Source organism: Genypterus blacodes, unplaced genomic scaffold (assembly GCF_046128005.1).
Source record: "Genypterus blacodes isolate CSIRO-AG114 ecotype Tasmania unplaced genomic scaffold, CSIRO-AGI_Gbla_v1 ptg000061l_1, whole genome shotgun sequence".
Taxonomy (NCBI): Eukaryota; Metazoa; Chordata; class Actinopteri; order Ophidiiformes; family Ophidiidae; genus Genypterus; species Genypterus blacodes.
The window spans coordinates 71,575-97,662 of NW_027466873.1; the positions used below are offsets into that span (position 1 = coordinate 71,575).

At 40.5% G+C, this 26,088-nt stretch overlaps 1 protein-coding gene across 1 annotated transcript in view; it reads left to right on the plus strand.

Annotated features, from left to right (window-relative positions):
- The window catches only part of tmem178bb (transmembrane protein 178Bb), a 48,285-nt gene that overhangs the window by 12,845 nt on the left and 9,352 nt on the right, over nt 1-26,088 (plus strand). Inside the window, exon 2 of the mRNA XM_076154295.1 lies at nt 15,415-15,528. Within this exon, the coding sequence (XP_076010410.1) occupies nt 15,415-15,528 (114 nt within the window). The remainder of the gene's footprint in view (nt 1-15,414; nt 15,529-26,088) is intronic.

The window sequence follows — 26,088 nt, forward strand, 5'->3', positions numbered from 1 at the left end:
TGTGCCATGAGGATGACATCCCCAGGTAAGCCAGACACTGGAGGAAGCCTAATGTATGTTGCAATTCTTGTTTCATTACGGGGCATCAGTATCCGGGGGAACTCACCTTTATTGATAAAATTACTATTTTAATTTAACAGGTATTTTAATTAGGATTGTTTGCTCTACAGAGTAGAGCAGTGTTTGAGTTTGCAGTGTAGAATTCAGAAAATCCTTGAAGCATCATTATTTAATTTTAAAATGAGTCAGCTGTTTTGTGTTTATAGTTTTTTTAGAACCTTGTTCTTCAGTCAGCATCCACATCTTATGTTATAAAAGCTAAACATATAAGTGGATGGTCAGATCTGCCTGCAGACCTGGTATCAGATAAGACTAGACTCACCTGGGTGAGCTTTCAGTGTGACGTCAATGAGCTGCAGCTGCTCTTATGTGGTTTTTTCTCTCCTCTACATTGATATTCCTGTCCACTCCTCTTCCAGCGAGCCTCAGACAAAGACAGAAATCTGTTCTCTCTGAGTCAGGAAACCAACACATCGCCTGGATATAGTCACACTGTCACTGTGTTCAACTTTGAAATAACAAATGAGTAATCAGTTGTGTGTTCGGACACAAAACACAACAAAAACAACACCAATAATCACAGGAAAATGTTGACTTACACTCCACAATTCACAGTGTGACCCTGAAGAGACTGCTGCAGTGCTGCTTCACTCAGTATCTATGACCTCAGAGACAGTGTTAGAAAAAAAGAAACTTCACATCCATCTTACAGCACACAAATCTGTGACTGAATCAGTTCATGGAATTTGAATTTAAAGACTCATCAGAAAGTCATATTCATGCAAAGTGATTGGTCACTTTTTCGGATCACGCAAATCTGATTTGGACCATGCATGCGCAAACCCGCATATGTGCAAACATACTTCTATGTCCAGACTATGTCAGTGTTTCAATATACACCATATCTTTACTGTTTACAATCAATACATTGAATGTACATTTCAATGTACTGAATGTATCTACTTTTTATAAACGTTGTTTTTTAAGTTCAATAGTTCAATTAGACTTGCAAGCAAGTTTGAAAGGGGTCCAAGTCTCTGATGTGATTTGTACGCCATGGCATGTGAGCATGGGGCCAGTTGTAAGGGAATGGCATTTCAGGTGAATAGGAGAACTTCCCTTGCACAGTCTAGCCGGTAGTCAGAGTTGCTGTTTCCCCTGAGTGTTATCTTTTCTGTGTCTGCTCTTCCTTTGTGCACCGTGTGCAAATGCAGGAAGTCAGTCAAAGGAACAGCATTGCAAGACAGAGACAACAAATCACAACAGTGAGAAACTGTTAAAGTTAAAATTGATCCTGGAAGTAGAGAAGTAAGGGGAATCTATCAGTTGTATTGTCAAGATACAGACCGAGTTACACAATAATGGTAACATACACCCTGCTATAGTTTTGCCATTAATGTAGCATAAAACTGAAATATGCTCATTGTTATAGCTACCAATGAAGTGGTCATATATGTACAGTTGTCAGGAACACATCATGATTTAAATTTGAGGTTATTAAGTCTCTCTCTGTACAGTAATTTAATAAGAAGAAAATACTCAACAGAATTTAAAAATGGTGTCATGAAAAAAGCCTGTAAAAGACGAAAGAACGCAAATGACGCAAATGAACAAGCGACAAGTTGAATGGCCATTACAAATTTTTCTTTTTTATGTTGTAAACATGTTGTAAAAATTCTCAGATGTCATAACAAGAAAATAAAGAAGCACAGCCTTAGTCAGGTGACAATTCCCTCAGCTGGGACAAATCTGCCTTGGGTTACTTTAGCAGGGGTCATATGATAATAGCTACAGGATTTGATTGATTTGGGATTGGGATTATGTAAAGTACAATGTTCTCAGACATATAAAGAGACAAACTTGTGTGCAGGAAGCCAACTGTCTCCCTTAACCACAACTAATGCAGTAATTTAACGGTCCACCGGTCTGTCACACCCATCGCCTCGCTTCCTCCATGGGTCTCTGGTGGTGAGATTTTAGTTTATTTAAGTGGCCCGGTGGGGACACAAGCATGCCTGAAGCTCCTTACTCAGAGTGATGTTGTCACACAGTGGGGCCCATTATGTCCCTTTTTTCTCTGTTTTCGTACTGATTGGGCTGTATAGTTGTATGTTCAGCCTACATGACCCTACCCAAACCTTAAACCTAAAAACTTTGAGTATTTGTAAGTTTTCTTTACTTCTGGGATGTAGTTCTTCCATGTTCCTCCTCCAAATTAGATTCAGACTTCATGACTGGCACCAATTTGTATCAGAATGTGGGGAGGTGGGCAACAAAATAATGCTTGGTAGACCAATCAGCCATATAAAATTTTATAAGCTTAATTCAGAAGTTAGTGAACCATTGCAGAGTGGCTACCATGAAGTCGGAACTGAAAATGATCAGGAACCACTTCCCTTAATTAAAATGATTCCCGGTTCATGGTTCCTGTGCTGTGAAAGTACCTTTAGAAAGCAATTAATCAAATGGCTTTGTGGACGCTTCACCCCTTTCTTTACCCTATCTCACATACTGTCTAACAAGCTGGGGGTAAGCCTCCAGCCCCTTGTATCTCTGTACAAGCAAACAATAAAGACCCTAGATAAGAAGCCATAGAGCTTCCATCACTGCAGTATCCTGTGCAAGCACAAGCTACTGAGCTGGGAAAACGTGGTTAAATACAGCAATCTGTGCCTCTTTTTTTTTTTAAGGATTTTAAATTATATACTCTCTCCACCACTCAACACTTTTCTACACTAAAGATCAGTCGAACCACAAGATTATGTTATGTGTTGCCATGTTTTATGTGGGTTTCTATCCTGCCCTGTCTCACTGTGTTAAAATAATAATAATAATAATGTTGTGAAAGGAACCAAAAAGTCTATTAAATGGCTATTATAGCTGTTTATGTGTACAACAAGTCTTAGTTCCTTCCATGTTATGTGATTATGGCTACATAATTACGTCGTAAACTCTGCACCCCATAATAAGTACCAGACTAAACTAATATTATGGTTCATATAGTTGGTAGTAAAAGGCTAAAAATGTTCTTTGGGTGGCACTAGACCACAGGAAATGTGCACATTGGATTTTCATATTTCCAATGTACAAGTAGAAATGTTGCACAGGTGTTGGTGGAGATGACAAAATAATCGAGAGCCGTCAATATCCACAGGTGAAATCTTGGAAATCTCACATTTTTTTCAGTTATGGAACAAAGTCTTTGTCTTAACGGGGGTCACCAGATAAAAAAGGTCATCCTCTGGCTACCATAAATATCCATTATAAATTTCAATCTTGCAAAATTGCTTTGCAGTCATCATAGTAACTGGTAAGACTGACTGACCAACCATAGTTCGCTGATATTGCAGTAACAGTAACACCATAAATCACCTGCGGTAATACACTCAAAAGGTCAAGTAATCTGGTTTAGCTGCAAAACAAATATTTTGCAAATGTGATATGTAAATGTTTTTAACCCATGTATATTGTAGAATTGTTTACATAACTGTATGTTGGGTGGGTTTGGCTTTGTGCAGAAAGAGACAGTGGAGTGAGGCAGAGTGCAGAGTGGGAGAGGATAATTTAAAGCATGGAAGTGTTATTTCACATATTGATGGAATTGATTTTCAGGCTTGAATGGCCAAGTCCAATTATAGTGCCCTTCAGCACCAAGAATCGACATTGCATTAGAGGGGAGAGAGGGGAATTGGAAGTGAAAGTGAATTTGTCAGCGAGAAATGTTTTGGCTGTGTTTTTCAGATAAGGCCGCCCTGAGTCACTGGCTCTGTTTTGATTGGCTTCATTGGCTTTTCATGTTTTTTATTTACCACCCTCATATTGTTCAAAGTTTCTGTAACAAAATGAGTGAGAGCACTCCATTTGTCCTATTTTGCAGTTTCCGTTATACTTAATTTAACCATGCTTGTTTGTTTTAGCCACAACTCCACCAGTAACTGCTCACACATTACTGTCCTAGGTTTGTTTGTGTTTGCATTAAGTTTAGCTACAGCTCACATCCGTCATTTGTTGATGTCATCAGTGAGGTCACAGACCAGCGTATGTGTATGGGGAGGAGCTGGATTAAGTCCTTGTTATGTTTTACGGTTTGAATTTCATTGTTGGCATTGGTGTAACTAAATGTCAAGTTTATTGAATGGAATCGAGTTAAAATAAATATGTCTTGTCACTTTTCAGTTTCCAACATAAGAGAGCACTTGGAGGTTTTCAAGCCTACCTCCTATTTTCCCAGCTACTCTGGCCAGACCTCTCCACAGGTTCATTTCCAGCAAACTGTGTAAACGTCAGGAAGGATGTTATTTACATCGCATTTGAATAATGAGGACATCGTTCTTAATACAGTAGGCCTACTGCAGGCATCTGTCGAGTATTGTCTCAGCATCTCCTCTCTCTCCTACTCTGTCTCACTCCCATCTCTTCTCTGTCGCGTTCATAATTAATTTGTAACACCAATAATATAAAAATACAAACCTCATACCTTCCTATTGACTCTGGGTGCTCCAAAGCATTGCCATTTACCCAAGAAACCATGCTCACTTCATGCTCACTGTGATGACAACAGATGGATGAAACACTGTCAATTATATGTTTCACATATGTGCAAAACATTAAGGACATAATTAAAAAAAACAACTAATGCCCTTGATACAAGTGCACTTTTTTCCAGACAGAATCAGTTGAAATAACTAATGTTAGCTAGCTTGCGAACTTGAATGAATGACATGGTGAGGACAGAGGATTGTTGAGATACATCCCCATTTTTGGACATAGTTCTCATTCTGGTGGCTTGCTGTGATTGTGATTGGTTTACACTTTGCATGTCGCAATATGAAAGCACTGCTGGATTTATTTGCCATGCAATTTTGGCTGTTCGCTATATGTGTGGAATTGTGTAATAGTGAGGGATGATTCTGAACCAGCCTGGAGTCTCAACCTGGCACTAAACCCTGAAAGCACTGTTCCAAACAGAGGAGGAAGAGCAGATGGTGGAGTTCTGCATCCCCAAGCTGGTGAATGCTAATTATCCAGAGACAAAGATTTTGTAGCACCTTACCAGTGTAATCGAGTTTCTGAGTTTGACCCATAATATATAAAGAAAAAAGGAAGAAACTTTGGGAGAGGTAATTCCAAGAGAGATTCCCCCTCCACAAATGGCTGGGTGTGCAATAGGAACTTCCAGTGGGATTACACAAAAGCACAATTAAGCATGCAAAGCAGTAGGCTAGGTCCTCGTCAAATGTTGCGCCCATATTCTTCGCTGCTGTGGAGCCTCGGAATGGGACCGTGAGCATCGTCCACATAAGAATGAATATCTCTGCCAAATCGACGAATTACATTTCCAAGTGAGCATATAAACTGAAAACAGTATTGGGCCTAATACAGAACCCTGTGGAACACCAAACGTTACAGGGTAGAATTGGTATTACTTAATGAAACTAAGTGGAACCTATTTGTTAAGTAAGATCTAAATCAGGAAAGTGTGAGACCAAGAATGCCAATGGGATTTTTCCGATCCACAGTGTGAAAGGCTGCATTTACATCAAGGAGGATGAGACCCGAGATAACGCCAGAATCAGTAGGAAGAAGTAAATCATTTGATACTTTATAGTCAGATTGGTTTCAGTACTGTGAATGGGCCTGAAACCAGATTGATACTGCTCAAGTGAATAATTTGACGTATGGTTGTCCATGAGCTGATCCACAACTAGACAGTCAAGAATTTTGGTAAGGAAAGGAAGATTGGATATCCGTCTGTAATTATTCAGCAGCAGGCACAACCCCGTGGAGTGAAACTTATTTATAATATGCCCTGAGCGCTGGGCACAGATCCTTCACAAATTTTGGCAGGGAAAGGATCAAGAAAGCAAGAAGTGGGCTTGGAGGAGGCAACTAACTTGGATATAATGGCCAAAGAAGCAGTCTCAAAAAGACTAAAGGTACTAGACAGATTGACAAGATCTGAAAGTGCTGTCTAGTGGGAGTGAGGTTGTCAATTTCTGCTTTTGTATCGTCAACCTTGTTCATTAAAAAACTCCATTAAGTTGTTTTTTTAACAGGTTTGTTTGAAAAACAACTTGTTCCCTGTTGTGAGAACACACACACCCTGGAGTACGCTGCTCCAAAATGCATGAAAGTGGATACATTTCCCCAATACTAATTGACAGGTTAAAGTTTTAAGGAAGCACATTGCAAAATTCAATGAAAATGTTTATTTGTGATTTGTGAACTGCACCCCAGTGCCGTATTAATTTGACGACCAGGTGCATAAAGTTAACACACAGATTCAGGACAAAGGCTTGTTGCTGTTTTTCCTGCCCTGTGATTCTTATTTTATCCATAACAAATGAAATCATTGTCAGACCAATTGCAGGATTTGAAGTAAATTTAGCACATATTGCCAGAATTTATGCGTTTATGAAATCGTATCAGAAATGCAGTAATGAGGAGCTGCATTATGTCGTCTCTAAACTCACCTTCATCGCTGCTGCATGTAGGACATGCTGTGTTTGATTAGGAAAGTATTTTTATTGGACCAGCAAGCCATACTGTCAGCTCGCATTCAGATGTTTACTAAAATAAGAACCAGTGTGTTAACAGGAAGACTCTAGGAAAACATGCTAAGTGTAACAGCAATGCCAAAGGACAGACCAAAGGTCCCCTGGGCCTCAAATACCTTATAAAATACTGTCACAACTTCACAAAAAGAACCAAACACTGAAAAAAATTGACTACTCTTGCAAAGTAATTGACAAAACTTTAAAGCTGAACTAAGCAACATTTTCATGTTAAAATCTGTCTTTCTGTGGCTGAATAGCCGAGGACCACCTCATTCCAACTAACTGTGACACCTATTAATCCAAATTGCATTCTGCTGAGCCGCTGGCTGCTGCTGCTGCTCGGAAATAGCCACAGTCAATGAAGTAAGGAAGCAAAACTCAAACCTCAGCAAGGACCAACAGTGAAGCTGCAAGCACCAACACATTTGATTTTATTGAAGCACTATGATATGTTTAGACTCTCTCGTTCTTTTATTAGGGAACAGTGAGTAAAGGCAATATTTCATTGAGGTTTTGAGGCTCCAACATGCATGTAGTACAGGCCCTAAGCCTAATTGCAGGGTTTTAATTTTGTCAAGCCAGTTTACGCAAACAAGGCCGAGGTCAGTTGAGCCTCCCTCGTAGTCCACACCCCAGTAGGTAGATACTGGGAAAAAACAAACAAACAAAAAACTACTTACTTCAAGAGTTATAGTTCTGGTTCCTATAGGGATAAAGGTTCAAAGGTTCCATAATTCCAGAAAGGTTCCTTGTAGTGCAACAGTGTTCAGAATACGCAGAATAGCTGTGATAGATGGTAGGCCTGATTTGATGAATGCAGATGAACATCACAGAGGTAAATTGTGTTTTGATGTACAAAACGCATGAAGAAACCACTGGTATCCCCCTGCAGTCTAGCTGTCATCATACAGTCATACGCTTGGGACTGGTGCTTTCTTGAGTCTTCAGACTTGAGCATGATGGAATCCCACTAGGCCACACAGGAGAAAACACCAGGATTTATTTTCTTTAATTGCTTTATACTGATGAAGTGTGTCTGACAGCCCAGTGTGCGGCAGACTTAGCCCAGCTAAACAGGACCGAGGCTGACAGGACCACGCTCTGATGGCTTCATCTGCCTTCTTTTGGTGTAAAGGTAACACCAGAGCTGAAACAATAGCTTAAATGATGCACTCTTCTTTAGGAAATTAATTTTCACAAATATCTTTGTAGGTAGCTAACACAAACCCACACATGAGAGACAGCCTCAATGCCACCTTCATTGCAGTTAGCTTCTGTTCATATCAAGTTGTTTAGCTACTGCTTCTGTTTTTTACAGACACTGCATTAATCAGTTTTTGGCGACAGCTGTCGACTGACAGACTACTGCAGATACTTAACAACATTAGCAACCCACTGGAGTTGTGTTTGTGTCTGTCTGATAAATGGAAATCTACATGTTTTATGAATCAGAGCAGGCTCTCCCATCATTGCTACCCAGAGGGTTCTTTCCACATTCAAATATCAAAGGTGACGCACCTACTGTAAAAGTCTTTGAAATGATAATTACTCAGATAAATTGGATGGGGGATTACTTGAGGAATATTTTTGCCTTTTACTTTAGGCTGTGTCCAGGGCATCAGTGAACACGCTGGCAACAGGTTCTGAAGGTGTCATTTGTATAACGTGTATCAGTTGGACATCCTGTAAATGTATGTAATTACCAGTTCACAGTCACATAAATCCACTGTGAAGACTTTCAGCAACACCAACCTGATTTTCACACTAACAGCTGACAGCCCACTCACGGTTGCCATGATCCAGCAGTAAATGAGGTGGCGTTAAGCCTGCAGCATAGTACGACATCATCACCATGTCTCCTGCAGACTGGTATGACTACTCTCTCTGTTAAGCCTCCTCAAATATCTCTTGCACATTTATAGGAATGTTATATATGTGCACTGCCCCAGTCAAATAAGGAAATAACATAAATAAATGTCCGACCATCCCCTTGATGTTGTCACTACCCTCTACAAAATCTCAACTTCCCCTTTTCCTAATTGGTTTATCTGGCAGAAAAAAGGGTCTTGCATCTGAGGAGCACGCTGAGACCAACCTATAATGTATGTATATCTATTTATGTTTGTAGTTGTTATTATTACTTGCTCTTTGGTTTGCCTTGCTTGAATTTTTACGGGTGCTTTCCTCTAGTTTCACCCCCATCACCCCATTCCTACCCACCACCCCTATATTGAGGAAACATGAAGTGGGTCAGGCAGAAATGAGGACATACAGGCTTGAACCTTAGCGGGACCTCCCATCTGGCAATGAGCCGTCTGACCAATCTCTGCCACAGGCATGCATGAACTAGGTCAAGGCAGCTGGCTAAAGATTACCATCAGATATTTTCCTAATACTGAATATTCAGCAGAATACAGCAGGATACAATTAATGGGTTTTAAATCAATGTTCTAAAAGTAGTGTAAATATTGAAAATACGCTCCAGCACTTCATGCTTGGACCCCTAATAATCAGCGTTAAAGCTGCTGTTCTCGGCTTTTTGCTCAATATTCTCTTTCCCCCGCTACATTTACATGCATTTATTTATTTATTCAAATCAGCACGGTTCCCTGTAGTATGCTAACTCCAAAGAACAAGACCTTTTATACATTATGCAATTGTAAATCGATTTATTTGGGCATAGAAGCGTCTTTATCAGAGTGTGCTGCGGTCTGGGTGCATTTCATTCGCCTCAGGATCCCTTTGATTCTGTGTAAGTATGCATGTAAGTTGCATTTTGGCATTTAAAATACTATTGAGTGCATATTAATATACTCAGTCTGTGTTTTAATAGTGATTAGCTGCTGATGTGTTGTAAATGGATGACGCTGCTGTAAATGTGAGTAAAAGAGGACTGATTGATTATGTCCCTCTGCTCCAGTCAAGCCCCTGCTGGCCCTGCTGCCAGACATTCCGCCATTACACAGGAAATAGGTTTGTAATGGATGACAAGACAGTAGACCACAGTTGTTTGTAAGGGAGCATGTAAAGCTCCCTCATGTCAGACTCAGCTGATTGCCTTTACATTGTGTTTAGAGTCGTGTTTGTGAAAGTTGGTGTTGGCTCCTGCACAGCTACAGAATGGATTGGAAGGCTCTGAAATTGCTATATGTCACTATTGGTCAATAATGCAAATTATGTAAGATAGAGTAAACTGTGTTACGATGATTTAAATCAGACATTGTTGGGTTATTGGAGGGTGTGTTTTCTCTTTTGAGCGATCTGACACTCCTTTGTAGTTTCAAGTGATTCTGCTAATCCAGGCCAAAGACGTTTGTTTGTGCCTGACCTGGAAATCGATATTGTCCACCATCTTTTAGGACACGAGCGAGGAAGACCTCAGACCTTTTGTTTTTTCAGACAGATGCACAGGTTCTTTGGACATCTATCCTTGAACGGTCAGGTCTACTACAGCTGATTTATGACAAGAAAAGATGCCAGAGAGGTGAAGATTCAAGAGCTTTGGAATGAACCCAGAGAGCAAATATTGAACTGATCTTCCCGTCTTACTATGGGTTTGATAAAACAGACAAACGTCTCATAATATCTGAACGGGCTGTTTTAACCTGCCAGCTATGTGTCATCATCTGCAGAAGACACACAAGTGCATCCACACAATATAGGTTCAAACTTGCAACAAACACGTGTAAACGATGCATAAAAACATAAACACAGGTTCAGATAGAAAGACCCCATAGCTCAGAGGTGGAAGGAGATGAAGTACATCTATTTAAGTTTTGTTCTTTTGTTGTAGGCTCTATAGAATGTAGAATATAATTTTGAAATTGACAGTGCCATCCTTCTCTGTGCAAAAAAGCTTACAAATATTCTAAGCCTCTAACATAAATAATAATCATGCATCGTGCAACATAAACACCCCACACACAGTACATTCCCACATTCTGCTGGCATTCATTTGCATTGCATCTAGATTCTATGGCTCTGGGATAAAAACTTATTTTTGTCTTTTAGTTTGTCCATCTTTTTATGACTCTGTAACGTCTGCCCAAGGACAGCACTTCAAATTTGTATATTACTGTATATGTTGAATATTTTGATTTGATGAGGATGTACAGTGCAACTTTATTCTTCTAACAATTTGTATTTTTTTCTCAAAATGTTAACAGTTCATTCTTGTAATATTATGACATGAGAAATTCAGATGGAGAGTCTCCTGATGACGGGGTGTAATGTCGTGTTATGTGATGTGTCTCCTGGTGCAAGAAAGGCAAGAAAGTCTGAGAGTTGAGATTCGGCTTCTTGTAGTGCAGTTATCCACAGTAAATGAGCAGTACAGCGGTGTAATGGTGACTAATACAGCCTCCCTCACCAGGAAATCAGAGCGTGGAAGTGAAGCAGAGCTCCAGCTCATCCCCGGGCAGAGGAAGCAGATGGTGATTAGCAGACTGTCACAGTTTTTGACGAATGAGGCTAGATTGATCACTGTTAAATGCGTTACTGCACATGTGTTCTCGCACTGTGGGTACAAAAATGATCATTCGAGAGCCAAGGCCTCAATGTCAAACAAAACAGCTGACGAACTCATATATGAAAGTCAACACAGTACTTTTGCTAAATGATTTTCCCAGTTGTGACTTTTAATTTGAACTTTTCAACATGAAGTTCTCTCTACTGGCAAAGGACAAAGTAAAACAGGGAGTATATATACATTAGGAACAAAGGAAGGAACGCAGATCAGGAGTTTGAAGCTGCCGAGAGGATACAAAGGTTTGGATGACAGAGTGATAGGGAACATGTAGGGAACAGATTAAGCAATCATTTCACCTCTAACAAATAACATTAGAGCAGAAAGATGACTGTTCACAACAACTACAGACTTTAAAATCTCGGGTATTCACTCTGAACTGAAGAAGCCCCTCAAATGACAGGAAGAACATCTTCAAGCTTTTCACAACCAAGTCCAATTTCATACAATCAACTTATCCCATAGCCCAGTTCTCTGCTGTCCATAAAAATGTCTCCACTGGAATGAATTAGTTGTGGTGGACGGAGCCAAAACGTGAATACCATGGCTAAATTATCTGATGATTTAAGTTAAATGGTGTCAGTTCATTGTTTGACGGAACAGCAAGCTCACAGATAATCGAGACAATCAATAGTGGCATCACTTTTTCCACTGTAATGTCTACTGGAGCAACATGGAGGAACTGTCTCTTGTCAGACAAGTTATTGACAGCTTCTCTGTTCAGTATAATGTATGCACATGTATCTATGCTATCTGACACTGGCCCGCTCCTCAGAGGGTTGAGGGAGACTCAAGAGTGTCCTGTCTGAGAATTACCTCGTCTCTCTTCTGTACTCAGGAGCCTCTAAAACTGGGTAACCTCAGCTTCTGATTTATTATGAACCTTCACAGGGAAACAGCACTTTATTATTATCAGCACATTATCATTGGTGTTGCCAGAGTGTTAAAGTGGCGCTCTCACGTTCTTCGACAATTCTGTATCAGTGTCACTTATTAATTGGGAGACTGTATATGGAAATATGGTGGATGTCAGGTTTATTGTGATATCCACTTGAGCTGAATACCTTGGAAGATTTTTGCTTTCATTCCCAGACAAAAAGGTGAATGCCCTTGTGATGAAGGAGTCTCCATCCCACTGTCACACTTTATGCTTACTCACCAAAGCTACAGCGCAGCGGGGCTAAATATATGAAGGTGACTTCCCATCACGGCACAGCCATGTTTCTGACTCAGACTGATTCATTATCATTTTTTCCTGCCAGCAGCAAAAAGTGTTTGGCCCATCCGTCCATCTCTCCAACAATAATGCAGAGTGAGACATACTGAAAGGAGGAACAACGAAAGAACAGACCATTGAACACATATTGGTCTATCCTTTCATCCGTTCATCTTTTGTCTTTAAGAAGCATTTCCCAGATGCCGGAGCACTTCACTCAGCACTTTTTGTACCACTGACAGAGGGATGCTTTTGTCTGTAGTGTTTTCCTTCGGACAAAATCTCTCGACTTAAACTAACTCTGAGCACTTGGCTCAGTCACAACCCTCTAAATCCAAGTAGATCTTCAAAAATGCATCAAGTGGAGCACCTGTAATAGGATGGGTGTAAAACTGTAACAGATTGCACAGTAAGGGTGCAGCAATATCGATTACCTTAGTGATAAGTGTAGATTTGAATGAGCATTACCTATGGGCCATTTGTAATTGTACATGTTGTACATTGCAACAGCCCTAGTAACAGTAACAACCCTCTAAACTCATCTTATAATTATACCATAAAGTCTCCTCCAGTGGCCTTCTTGATGTCACTGTGAGTTGTATGGATGGAGGGTTATTGAAGAGATGGTGAGATGTGCTCTAATGAGTGCTCGTTAGGTAATAGAAGCTCATTGGCAGATAGCTGTGATGAGCCTCTTGTCAGTTTTATTGACCAATTTGAAACCCCTCTATGTCCCAAAGGCTTCAGGAAAATCCATACCAGCTCCACGACTGAACACTCCCAGCCAAGGGATCTCAGAGTTAGAGGGGCAATCTCTTTGAAACAGTCCACACTGGAAGAAGCACTGGTGTAAGGAGAGATGCCTCAAGGAAAGTCATCACTAAGGAGCATGGATTACACCTAACCATTATTGATTAATCACTGTTGCATTACGATGCCACTGAGCAGGGATTAGAGGGTAAGATGAAAACAGAAACAACCCCTTTTACACACCCTGACCACTATTTACATGCATCTCCATGTATCCTTATATCACAGCAGTAATTCCCCAAAAAATACAGCAAAAATCTGGCTGATAAACGGCTTTGTGATATCATTATTCCTGATTGTGGTGTTTCGATTTTGTTCAGCCAGGTTATGTAAACAAGGCAGAGATCATTGAGCTTCCTTTGTAGTACAGGCCCAAGCTGTGATCTGGGACTCTTAGAAGATAGCAATTAGACTGCAATTGTGTTTGAATCTTTGTTTCTGTCTCAGACTTAGGTTGTTGATAGGCTTTGTTTGAGCAGCTGAGAGGAATGGGCATACATCCAGAGATTCCACTGACTCTTCTCTGTGAATATCAATCCCTCCTATCATATTTCACCTCAGAGACAAGAACACATACTACCAGGACAGAGACAGTAGCACCACTGTACTCGAAAGCCATATTCTTCTAAACCCTCCACTCTCCAATCAAGTATCAATCAAGTATCTGCCATCAATAAACAATTCTCTAAGCCTGACCAACTCCTCATACAGGCTCTTGTCATCTCACTCCTTGACCAGTGCGATGCCTGACTGGCAGATCTACTGGCATGTGCCTTCAAACCTTTAGAAAATGATGCAGAATGGAGCAGCTTGTCAGCACACATCATTCTGCTGTTCATAGCATCAAGTACATGTCCTTGATGTTCACCTGCAAATCAGCATCCAATATGGCACCCACTTATCTGAACTCCCTCAATCAAGTTTATACTGCCTCATGCTCTCTCTGCTCAGCCAACAAACAGCACCTGGTGCAACCACTAAAATGAGGTAAATTACTAGTCAGAGACTTCTCCTTTGTGGTCCCGAGGTAGTGGAATGAGTTACCAAACCCCATTCAATCCACTGAGTCACTCTCTTGAAAAAAATGTTAAAGACCCCACACTTTTCGTGAACACCTTCACACCTGATGTCTACCTACATTAAAACATGTTTTCCATCTATTCTCCTCCTCCAAGCTCTGCCTCTTGGCACCTATGTCCTGTTGTTCCTGGAGAACTTAGCTTGTTGGCACTAACTGTTGTTGTTCTCTCCGGGCTAGATGTGTTTGTGTTGTATAACTTTGTTAAAATGTAACTGTAAATGTAAAGCATCTCCTCTATTATTTAAAGTAGTATTTGTTTTTAAGGAAGTATATTGTAGAGACACTTCAGCATTCTTTTATTACAGGTATCCATTTTCTCCGACGGTTGTGAAGTGTTTTGGTGGGTGACTTTACCACAGATACAAAAATGGTCATAAATGGGTAAATGCCTGTGCCTGTGCCTGTGCCTGTGTGTGTGTGTGTGTGTGTGTGTGTGTGTGTGTGTGTGTGTGTGTGTGTGTGTGTGTGTGTGTGTGTGTGTGTGTGTACCTTTTCAAATCTCTGATGGCTCCTACTGATGACATTCAAAACATGAGTTACAGACCAATCCCCTCATCAAACTAAGTATAAGGGCACACATCACAGCACATACTTGCACACAAACCTCAAATATGCTTTTCTCTGATTAAGCACATTTTCATTTCTACTGGCATTAAAGAATAAAATAGGAGGATAGTATGCATGTATACTGACTCAGAATTTAACTTTGTGTGACATCATTCTTCTCTACTTGTGGTTCAACTTGTCTGCAGCAATTCTGACAAGTTCCTTCCAGTCAAACTCAGGTCATATCTTTGTCAGTTCATGTAGAAATCCCACACGCTTCATCAGCCCAGGGCACTCCAACAGTCATTTACAATTATACACTCAAAAGCTTCTATGATTACACATCAATTCTCTGACAAGCATTGTGGCATTGAGTCGTAGGTAATACACATGTATGCTCTGTGTGTTTCTTCAGTACTGACACAATTGTAGCCACAGCAGATTGGTGTGCTGTTGTCTCATGAAAGAATGAGAATTTTATTAATTTCTGCAGAAATAACCTTTTCCTCTGAATCGCACAAGTGTTGAACAATGTTATCTTTACCCTGCATTCACGTTTGGATTTCTTTGTAAGGACCTGTGACTCAGTGCTGTCCTTCCTTTCTATTTTTCTCTCTAGGCTCCATTGGAAGGTGCTCCTACATCAAGTACCACTACTCTTCGGCCACAATACCCAAAAACCTCTCCTATAACATCACCAAGACAATAAGGCAGGACGAGTGGCACTCACTCCGTAAGTCTGCTTCTGCTTGCTGCATAAAAGCTTTCTCTCTTTTTCACAGACAATATGCTGTACCATTTGAAGTTATATCATACATTTTTGGCTACAAATTTCACTTCACTATTAGAGATGTGCTTGTAATATATTTTGCGGGAACCAGGAGGTTCTGTAAAGCAAATTAGTTATTTAATGACAATGATCCAGTGTCTGCTATTTGTATAACAAGCAGAGAAACTCCATTGTTGCCGCTCATTACCCCTGATTTATGTCTGATTATGAATTTTATGGAAATTTATGGAAGGAATGTTGCTGTTTCAAAAATGCAAGCAGCAATATTTGTAGTTGCAATTAGTGAGATCATCATGTGGAATAGTTGGCCTGGAAATGTCTTGGGATTCGGGAGAAACTGGAGATCATAGCCAAGGAGAGGAATACTGGGCCACTTTGCTTAGCATGCTGCAAATGGACAGATGGATGTCAGTGGTATTAGTTTGGTAGTTTAAGATATCAGTCAAAGGAAGATGATTACGTGACTGAAAGATGCAGAGATGGACTCGTCAGTCCATGTTTGAGAGTTGTATCAGGATGTCAGACTAGTGTGTCTTACCTGCAATGAAACAGGCCTGAGCAAAAATCTGATGTTTTAGTCTGCTTTTTGCTCGCCACTCTGCGCAACTGGCCATTGGTAAATCAGTGAGCTGCATCATAAGTTTTGACAGCTTATGGTGTTCCATTCAACATATTCAGGGCTAGTTTCCTCCAGATCATCGACCCTAGGTAGTGTCCTACGGATAGGTAATTTAGCGGTAGCCAAGGACAAAACATATCACATTTATGGTCCTAAATAAAAGACCTGCTGCTGCTCTATCTGCCCATATGCATAAGAACGAAAAGGTGCTCATGACATTGGATGTGTTTAATCTTCACTATCTTGGATGGCTCAGTAGAACACATAGCTCATATTTATGATAGGAAGGTCACCCTTCCCCAGTCAGAGATGTTTAATGTTCTTATTACTGAGCCTATCCGCACTCCATCTTAGCGTTGTCCTGACTTATGGCCTATCACTCCAGTCTGGGCATGAAAACAAATATAGAAATAGCAAAAGGCTAAATAACAAAGGCCTATGTGGTAAGCCAGCATCAGTGCTCGCTGCCAAATCGATACGGTCCCAACATAGGTACCCAACATCGTCTAATTACACCTTACAAGCGGGCCTTTAACTTTGGGGCAGTAAGCCCAATGTGACTGCTGGGGCTCATCTGAAATCACCTCAACAGCTGTCCTGACACATTAAATATGGTTTCAGGGACAATTTTGAGTTATGCCCACATCTGAGCCCATGATCAATGGTTCAGCCAGACAGCACACAACACACAGTGTGATTCTAATGCACATCTTAGATTTAACGTGTTGTTAAGGGCGTATTGCATCATGCATCTATGTTCCCTCATTTATAAATGCATGTGACTGTTCTGTACTGTACAGGCTTTATTACAGTATTTCCTCTTTTGCCCCGGTTCAATCAAGTGGTACATTTCAGCACACCACGCTAATAAAACAGACCTCTTTTAAAGCACTGAGCTCTAAAGGGGAGATGAAGCAGGATAATGTGTTGCACCTGAATATGAAAACAGCAGCTCACCGCCATGCTGCTTTTTAAAAGGCTTTTATCAGGAAACCCCTGACAACAATGTGTACCGTAGGTAATGTTACACTAATGAATGTAAGTGAAGCTATTATATATTTGAATATTATGAATGAGCTTGAGTGCATATTAAGCACTGCATTGAATAGTTACTGTAATTCTTCATGAATTACCAACGAAGACAAATTCCACCTGAGAGAAAGCAGAGAGTTCATGCATTTCTGTAGTCTGATAAGAATTACACTCACATACAGCTCTGATGAATTTCTTTATCTTATCTCTCTTTCTCTGGATAAAGGTTCATTATAAATATTCATATATGCAGATGATTGTTGGGCTCGTGTTTGTTTTGGTTTTGCATTCATCCTTAATGGCTTTGTGATGTCGTCATTATGATCAAATGAACTAGGGGCGTTGTTTCATGCTCAGCCTTGCGCTTTTCCTCAGCATTTGATCTTTTTCCACAATGAGACCATATTTCATCACTTTCCATTTTAAATTTTAAATGCGTTTGTACAGTGTACCATTGTCCAACTTGTACTTATACTTATGCTTTGTATGTGGGTTCATCCTGTTCATTATGACTGGAGTTTGTTTCTGCCATATGAATTTTGCCATATAAAATTTTAGGGGGCCTGTAGGTCTAACAGAAAAAAAGGACCTCCACATGCAATACTTCAACCATGTATTATGTTCCCACAATGATCCAGAAGCTGTTTACTGTATATATTAAATTTAGCATTTTGCTTGGGCAGGTAGTAAGTAAGATAGCTAGATGTCCAAAAAAAGTGAGAGTTCAAGATGTAAACTCAAAATGCAGACAAACACAAGAAATTAGGATGAAATTACGAGGAATTGTCATTTAAATCCAACATAAAACACCACCGAAAAACTTTGAAGAGGTCATATACACAAATAAGCTGACCACCACAAAGTCCAAACTAGAAACAAGGACACAGGTGAAGCAGGTTAGCCCTGGAATACGACTGACATGATCTGAGAAATTCCAAGTACAATGGGGAAAAGGCTCATGATATACTGACTGTCTAATGTGAGTAAATGTGGGAAAGGATTGCAGCTGAGAATTAATGTGTGTGACTAATGGACTGAGAGAAAACATGTGATTGGCAACAGCCCAATATCCTAATGGCCCAATATCACGTCATACACTGTATCAAAGGGCTTTACAGGCACCACAACAGCAGACGGTTACCAACCCAGCATGACAGTATGGTCTAATGGGAGGAGGAAGGAGCCCTGTGGGTCAAAACACTTGACGGCGTTCTGGGGTGGGGATCCTTGGGGTGAGGAGCCAACCAGGAGAAATGAAAAGCAGCCGGTCTCAGGTCTCAAGCCGGAGAGATGGTTGGCCGGAGCACAGGAGAGAGAGCATGTTGAGAAGGAGAGAGTAGTGAGATAAATATGGAATCAGCTGCTATGCCCCATCCTCTGGCCTAAACACACACTACCCCTGACCAACTAAGGCTAAGCTGTGTCTAAACTAAACTTGAGCTAGTTAATCAGTCTCCTGTACAAAGAGACAGTGTTCACATCCTGTTTATCGGCAGTTAAGGACAATGAAATTGTAATGAATGAATTGTAATGAGGACAGGGAGAAGCAAACAATAAGGCAGTAACATGACAGGGACTGGTCGATGTTTGCTTCCTGTCATTTGAAGAATTGTACGCCTACATCATATTGGCAAAAGAACCAATTATGTACTCTACACTACACCTCCTATCTAATACTAAAGAAAGATTTAGGGCAGAATTGAAGACACATCCATACACCTGGAACTGATTTTACAGAAGAGTGCCTCCACACTTCAGCTCAACCACCTCAGCCATGAAGGTATTTTAGGTAAGAATGACAACCGTGTGCGACTGTAATAGCGTCTGTCAGGCTCATACAGGCCCAACTCCCACTCTGTAGAGGAAACAATGGGGTGACGGTGACACCTCTTCAAACACTCCGAGATGAACATAATACTCATTTGTTTCTGTCTCTCAAAAAATGGCCAGCGACTTGTGAGGCGAGCCGCAGCCAAGAAAGCAAAGTTCCATTACTGCTGAGCACCAAAGCTGCAGTGGAGAGAACACAGTATCTCTCACAGCTGCAGACAACAGTGAGACAGGAGGGCTGGAGGCTCTCTCATACAGATTAGTGATTTTCTTACTTCAAAGGAACCATAAATTGTGATCTGGGGGAAAAACGTTCAATCTGTGGAAGCATATCAGCCAAGGTCACAGCTAAAGGTGGTGGCTGAGGCTGATTGTTCACCACGCAGCTCATGACACCCATGTTGCGGCTGTGGTTGGTAGTTGCAGTGAGTGGATGTGTGTGGGGATGATGTGAATTAACTGATGGAAAAACATAGACTGCTATTTCAAAGATTTGTAGGGTCACAGCTTTTTATTCATTAGGGATGATCAAATAGATTAAACACAAGGATCTGTGATTCATGTGGGTTCAGTGCTTTTACATGATGAACAAGGGCAAACAGGTACATCTGACCTCTGAGAGGTAAATGCTCTCAATAACTGATTTTGAAGAGTCAATGCTATATGTTTGCCGATGCATTTAGGATATAATGGTTATGTTAATCCACTCTGTGCTGCTCTATATTCGTGTCCATGCCCATAATCCTTTTGCCTGCATGTGAGCTTCTGCTGCTGAAAATAGCACATTCCCCTTTCCCCACTCCTATTGAAAGTGGAAAGCAGAAGAATTGTGCCTCTTCTCTTCCACAAACACACTGTCAAGAGTGTGAGTCAAGGTTGCCTCACAGCACTCTGCCAGATGGGTTAGAGGATTTGTCTGGAAGAGGCACACTTACTCTCTGAAAACCTTTACACAGAGAAATTTCTCTTTTTCTAAAAAAAAATCAGATAGAGCAGGAATGGAGGAGGAAGAGAAAGAAGAGGGTGAGTGAAGTCACACAGTCTGTACCAGAGTAGCTCCGTGAAGGATTTCATTGCCTTTGCATTTATAAACAATCATTATACCTGAAATCATCTCAGCTCTGTGTTTCAAAAGCATGTAATTAGACACTCTGATACATGATGTGATTACATGATCATCCATTATGTTCATGCGTTAGATCATCTCTATGCATCATTAATTACCTATGTTGAGGAAGCTATTTAACTTTTCAAGCTACAAGCTGCACATAATTTAACGTAATTGAGCTTTTAGTCAAGCCACTCTCTTAAAGTAGTTAGCTACATTACAAGGTCCTGAGAAAAGCAACTACACTCAAACTACTTCTATTATCCAAGTTGTCTTAAGTAACATAAAAAAAAACATGTGTCGTGACTGTATAGGAAGTTATCTATGTTGTGGTAACACTTGTGCATTCCTATGTGAGAACTGTGAATCTCACAGCTACAGAAAAAGAACAATACTGAGAAAGAAATATGACAGGTGTAATTTTCCATTACATGAACAAAAGCTGCAGCCTAGAATCGTGCTGGAGTACAAAGGTTGACCTGCAGGCACCTTGACTGAATGGGGAATAGTTTAAGTTCTCCAGATGGGAGTGTGTTGATGCACAACACTGCACCACTGAATCAAATATTGGCATAAATATCAATACACTTAACACATCCAATGGGACAACCACCTTTGCTGTGCAGTTATCGCTTTCATGACTGTTTTCCTTTGCTCACATTTCTTCTTTGCTGTTTGCTTCCCTGTCATTTTGAGTGACAGCATGAATGATCTTACTGTTTTGACTTAGTCAAATATTGTTATTGTGGTGTCTCAGCAAAGAAAGGCACCCATCAGTCCTCCAGATTGCACCAAACTTGCTTTCCTCTTACATTATCTCAGGACAAATTGTCAACTCCATGCTCATGATATCAAAACTCCACAAAGGCCTGCAAAATGTTCACAAGGGTTACATTTATCCAAAGAGGGTCAATGGATCTTGGAGGTACAAGAGGAGGCCTCTGGTTGACCAACAGGCTGCTCGTTCCTCAGCTTAGTTTGTCTAGCAATAATTGAGCTTTTAGTCAAGCCACTCTCTTAAAGTAGTTAGCTACATTACAAGGTCCTGAGAAAAGCAACTACACTCAAACTACTTCTATTATCCAAGTTGTCTTAAGTAACATAAAAAATAATTTCTTTCTGCAATCTATACCTTAACAATTACTGTAGTATTTACAAAAAGGTGACATGCAAGAGTGATGCATGTTGGGATATGTTGGAGTAGTGCTGCTGCTAGTGGCGTGTTCAGAAGTGTTAATGTTTGTGTTTCCAATGAAGTTTGGGAAGATTTCTAGCAACACTCCTCATTCAGTCCCCCTTTACAAGTAGTGGTGTAGCTTTTACCAGGCTGCACAGTTACTTGTGGTCATTGTAATGTTATGGAAAAACCTATGTTGTTTTGAATGTAGCTGAGTTAGGAGCTGAGCTAATTAGCTAGCTAATCCCCCAAAAACGAGTCTGTGTACGGTGCACATCACCAGTGAACTGGCACAACATTTCACAATTATAGTTATAGTTAATGGACACAACGTCAACTGGTGTATTTTTAACTGACTTCTATTAAATGTTAATGGAATGAGAGGGAGCAGGAAGCCACATCAGAGGATTTTGAATGTAATGAGGTAGAGTCAGTGAGGTGAATCTGCCCTTTGCCTTCAAGGACAGAGGCTTTAGCGATGGGCTGTATGGTTTGGCAAGAATCAAGGTCAGACACAGCCTAACCTCATTCCTGTGACAAACACTGATGATGCCTGCTACAGGTCGCAGTTTGACCTCATGCTCCATGTTTTTACAGGGCACACCTTACTGCTGTGCTGGGTGTTCCTTGACGGGAAAGACAAACTGATCCTTAGTTTACGCACATGTGTGATTCATGAGTGTGTGTTGTGTTGTGCTGTGCTGTGCTGTAATTATGTTATTGTGTTATGTTGGGTTGTCTGGGTCTCTGCACCTAAATACAATAAGCTCCTGACACCGACACACTGAAACTCAACACTACAAAAATGTGATCATCACAGTGCTGTTAACGCTACATTTCCTGTCCTGCCACAATAAAACATTCAGTGAAAACCTTATTGAGCTCAAAGCAACACAAACAGGAAGTGCTTGTTTGTATGAACACAATACAGAAATAGACCACAGTTCAAACCACAGTGACCTGCATGAAATGGAGCCACACCACACTGTGCTCATTTATTGATTATTGATTGGGGCGCCAGTGACAAAGCTTCACAGTGATTGAGCCTGTGTGAATGTGCAGAGTGGTGCTTTCCTGGATAAATAATGGTTAAGAAAGCCTAGCTAGAGCGGATGTTTGCAGGAGCCGGCCTGGAGTGGAGCCAGACTGGACTCCTTTTTCTACCGACAATAAAGCTTCTGCCAAGTTACTTTCACTGTCAAGCTCAAACAATCAAACTTCTCTCAGACACACAGGACGTTCATGGTGTTTACAGTGGGACATGAACTGCTTTTTAGTACATCTATCATGTCCATAATCTAAATTTGAAAACCTGGACCATGATTATCTCTGATGGCAGAGGAGATGACTCATTTACAGTGAATATAATTAAAACGTTTGCAGTGTGTGCTGCTCACTGTGATAAACAGTGTCATCTGACCGCAATACTAGCCTGGCTGATTATCAAATGTGAACAGGCAAAGAGAATCAAATACTCTGACAGTTTCTCTGTGTGGACAGTTTGTATAGTAGCAGCTGCTGGTAGCTGAAGCCAGAGAGCCAGTGCCGGATGCTTTGCTCCTTCCATTGAAACAAACTTTTCGAAAAATAGCAGTTTGCACAGGATATTATCAGGCGTGGACTGATAGGACCCCTGGGTAAATCTGCAATCCATTGTTTCTTTAGATCAGATAACCTAATACCAATATAGATGCAAAGGACGCTGAAATATGTTAGCGGCCTTAATTCTCCTCTAGTAGCAGATGATTAATGATGATTCTAGTGGCAGTAGCTTAGTAGAGTTCATATACAACCTGAGTAAAAATAGGTTTCTTGAATCTACACATCTCCAAGCACCTGTATACCCCATGGTGTCTTGCAAACACAGCGATTCAATCTCTTTGGTTGATCTTTGTGCATCTCACACTTTTTGATACCTCCCCCTGTCTGTGATTGGTCCAAATATCACTCTGCTGCCTATGTCACCAGCGAATGGCCAGATGGCAGAGCTCCACTTTTGATTGTTTCATTCTCTATTCTACCTTTTCTCCTTTTGAAGATAGAGTTGCTGAGTTCATCTGTGGACATTCACATATCCTAAATAGATTTATCGAACAAGACCAGAACGTGTAAGTCTGCTCGGGTGCTGTCTGAGTCCAACTCACACAGGCACAGAGCGAGGTTCCAAAGCTGAAACCACTCTGACAAAATAAAATCAAACTGACCCAAACGTTCTTACAACAGCAACTCTTAGGGAACAATCGCTAAACAAAATTATTATTCACCTTTTGTCAGTACAAATACTGTAATCTTGAGCATAAATCAAGTTATTCTCCGACATCAATTTGCTCCATTCTCTGTGCTTTGTAAACTCGTGTGCTCTGTCATTTAACCCGAAATTTTGAACTTTCAAGACTTCAAAGTAATGCATCTTCAGTGATCGGTTACACCAAATCTCTCCTCAATGTTTTCTCCTTCCTCTGTTTGAAAAGCACTTTTTTCTTCCCTCCTCCACCCGGACTGCCTAAATGGCACAGAGCTGCATATTTGCATAGGATTAAGATTATGATTAAGATTACGTGACAAACATTGCAATACAGTCCCATCATCTGTGCTATCTTTAATCCAGGAGCATCAGCGTGTGCGGGTGTAACTGGAGCGTCTGTAGGAGACAGGAGTGCACAGTCTACACCCAGCAGCTGACAAGAATAGTAAACACACCCACACACCGGATATCTCTGTAAATTTCACAGGTTTTGCCAAAGTGACTCACATGCTAGTGAAGTGAGCTGCTTGAGATCATTCTGTGCCCAAGACATTAATAATAAAACATAAAGCATTACAACGTATTAAAGAGTGTTAGTAAGAGAGACTACACTGAGTATATTAGGGTTTGTTTGGAGGAAAAGGAACATTGCTCTATTCTCCCATAATATTGATTGATTTTTCATTCATTCATTAGAGCGTCCAGTTCATATTGTCAGAGCCATCCAGACAAATCAGACGGATGCAATTTCCACACAGATGTTCTCCAGAGGGGCTGTTGTACTCATATTTGTTTCCAGCTCAAAACTGCAATATTAATGTGGAACTATTTACTGATCTCATGGGAAAAGTCCAAAATGTGGGCTGGTCAGGTGGTAATTATAGAAATTATTGTACATATAATTCTGCGTAATTGTACCTCAGATTTTACTGCAATTAGCCGATATGATTACACATGATGTCTAGATCAAAACAGGCTTTGTCAACAAGGATAAAGTTTAAGAGTAATTTGCTTGAGAAATTGTGCAAGGACTGTTTTTCTTAAACATATGTAGTGTGGTAGTAAGCAGACAGACAGACAGACAGACAGACAGACAGACAGACAGACAGACAGACAGACAGACAGACAGACAGACAGATAGACAGACGGACAGATGGACAGATGGACAGACAGACAGACAGACAGACAGACGTCAAATAACTAAACAATGTGTTTAATAATAATAATAATCTTGTTAGAAAATGTAGAATAACTTAACAGATAAAGAACAAAAATAGCTGCTTAATACTTCTGAATGCGTCCGCATCCACCCCTGCATTCTTCGTACAGGATCCAGTGACGAACCAATGTGTCCACACCCCAAATAAATCCAAGATAATCCAGTTAGTCACATCATAGACATTCTGCTTCCACTAGTCCCAAATCCCCAGGGAGTCATTTCTCTTTGCCAAAAAAGAAAGAAGGAAGAACTGTCACGTAACATTTCACAGTGGGGTTCTGTGTGTTCTCCACCTCCCTCTCTGTCATGTCAGAGGAAACTTTCCATTTAAGTTTGAATTTGGTTCAATAGCAATCCAAAATGTTCCTGATTTGACATTGTTGCAAGTTTTCCTGCTCTCTGTGGTTCTCATGACCTTATCAACAGTAAACAATGTGTCATATTTCAAGCATAGATATATACTGTATATAACAGGTAGGAGAGATATAGTTAGGATTTCAAGACCTCACATCAACACCTACGACAACCTAATTAAAGGGTTAACTTAATAACAACTGCCATTTTTATGGAATTGTAAAGTCTCATTTTTATTCCATGCTCCAGATCATATTCAACTCCTAAATACATAACAATTACAATGGCCGATGTGGAAGGATTAGGAGATGTCAGCATCACAGAAGTGTCTCTAGATGTGTCGTGACTGTATAGGGAGTTATCTATGTTGTGGTAACACTTGTGCATTCCTATGTGAGAACTGTGAATTTCACAGCTACAGAAAAAGAACAATACTGAGAAAAAAATATAACAGGTGTAATTTTCCATTACATGAACAAAAGCTGCAGCCTAGAATCGTGCTGGAGTACAAAGGTTGACCTGCAGGCACCCTGACTGAATGGGGAATAGTTTAAGTTCTCCAGATGAGAGTGTGTTGATGCACAACACTGCGCCATTGAATCAAATATTGGCATAAATATCAATACACTTAACACATCCAATGGGACAACCACCTTTACTGTGCAGTTATCGCTTTCATGACTGTTTTCCTTTGCTCACATTTCTTCTTTGCTGTCTGCTTCGTCATTTTGAGTGACAGCATGAATGATCTTACTGTTTTGACTTAGTCAAATATTGTTATTGTGGTGTCTCAGCAAAGAAAGGCACCCATCAGTCCTCCAGATTGCACCAAACTTGCTTTCCTCTTACATTATCTCAGGACAAATTGTCAACTCCATGCTCATGATATCAAAACTCCACAAAGGCCTGCAAAATGTTC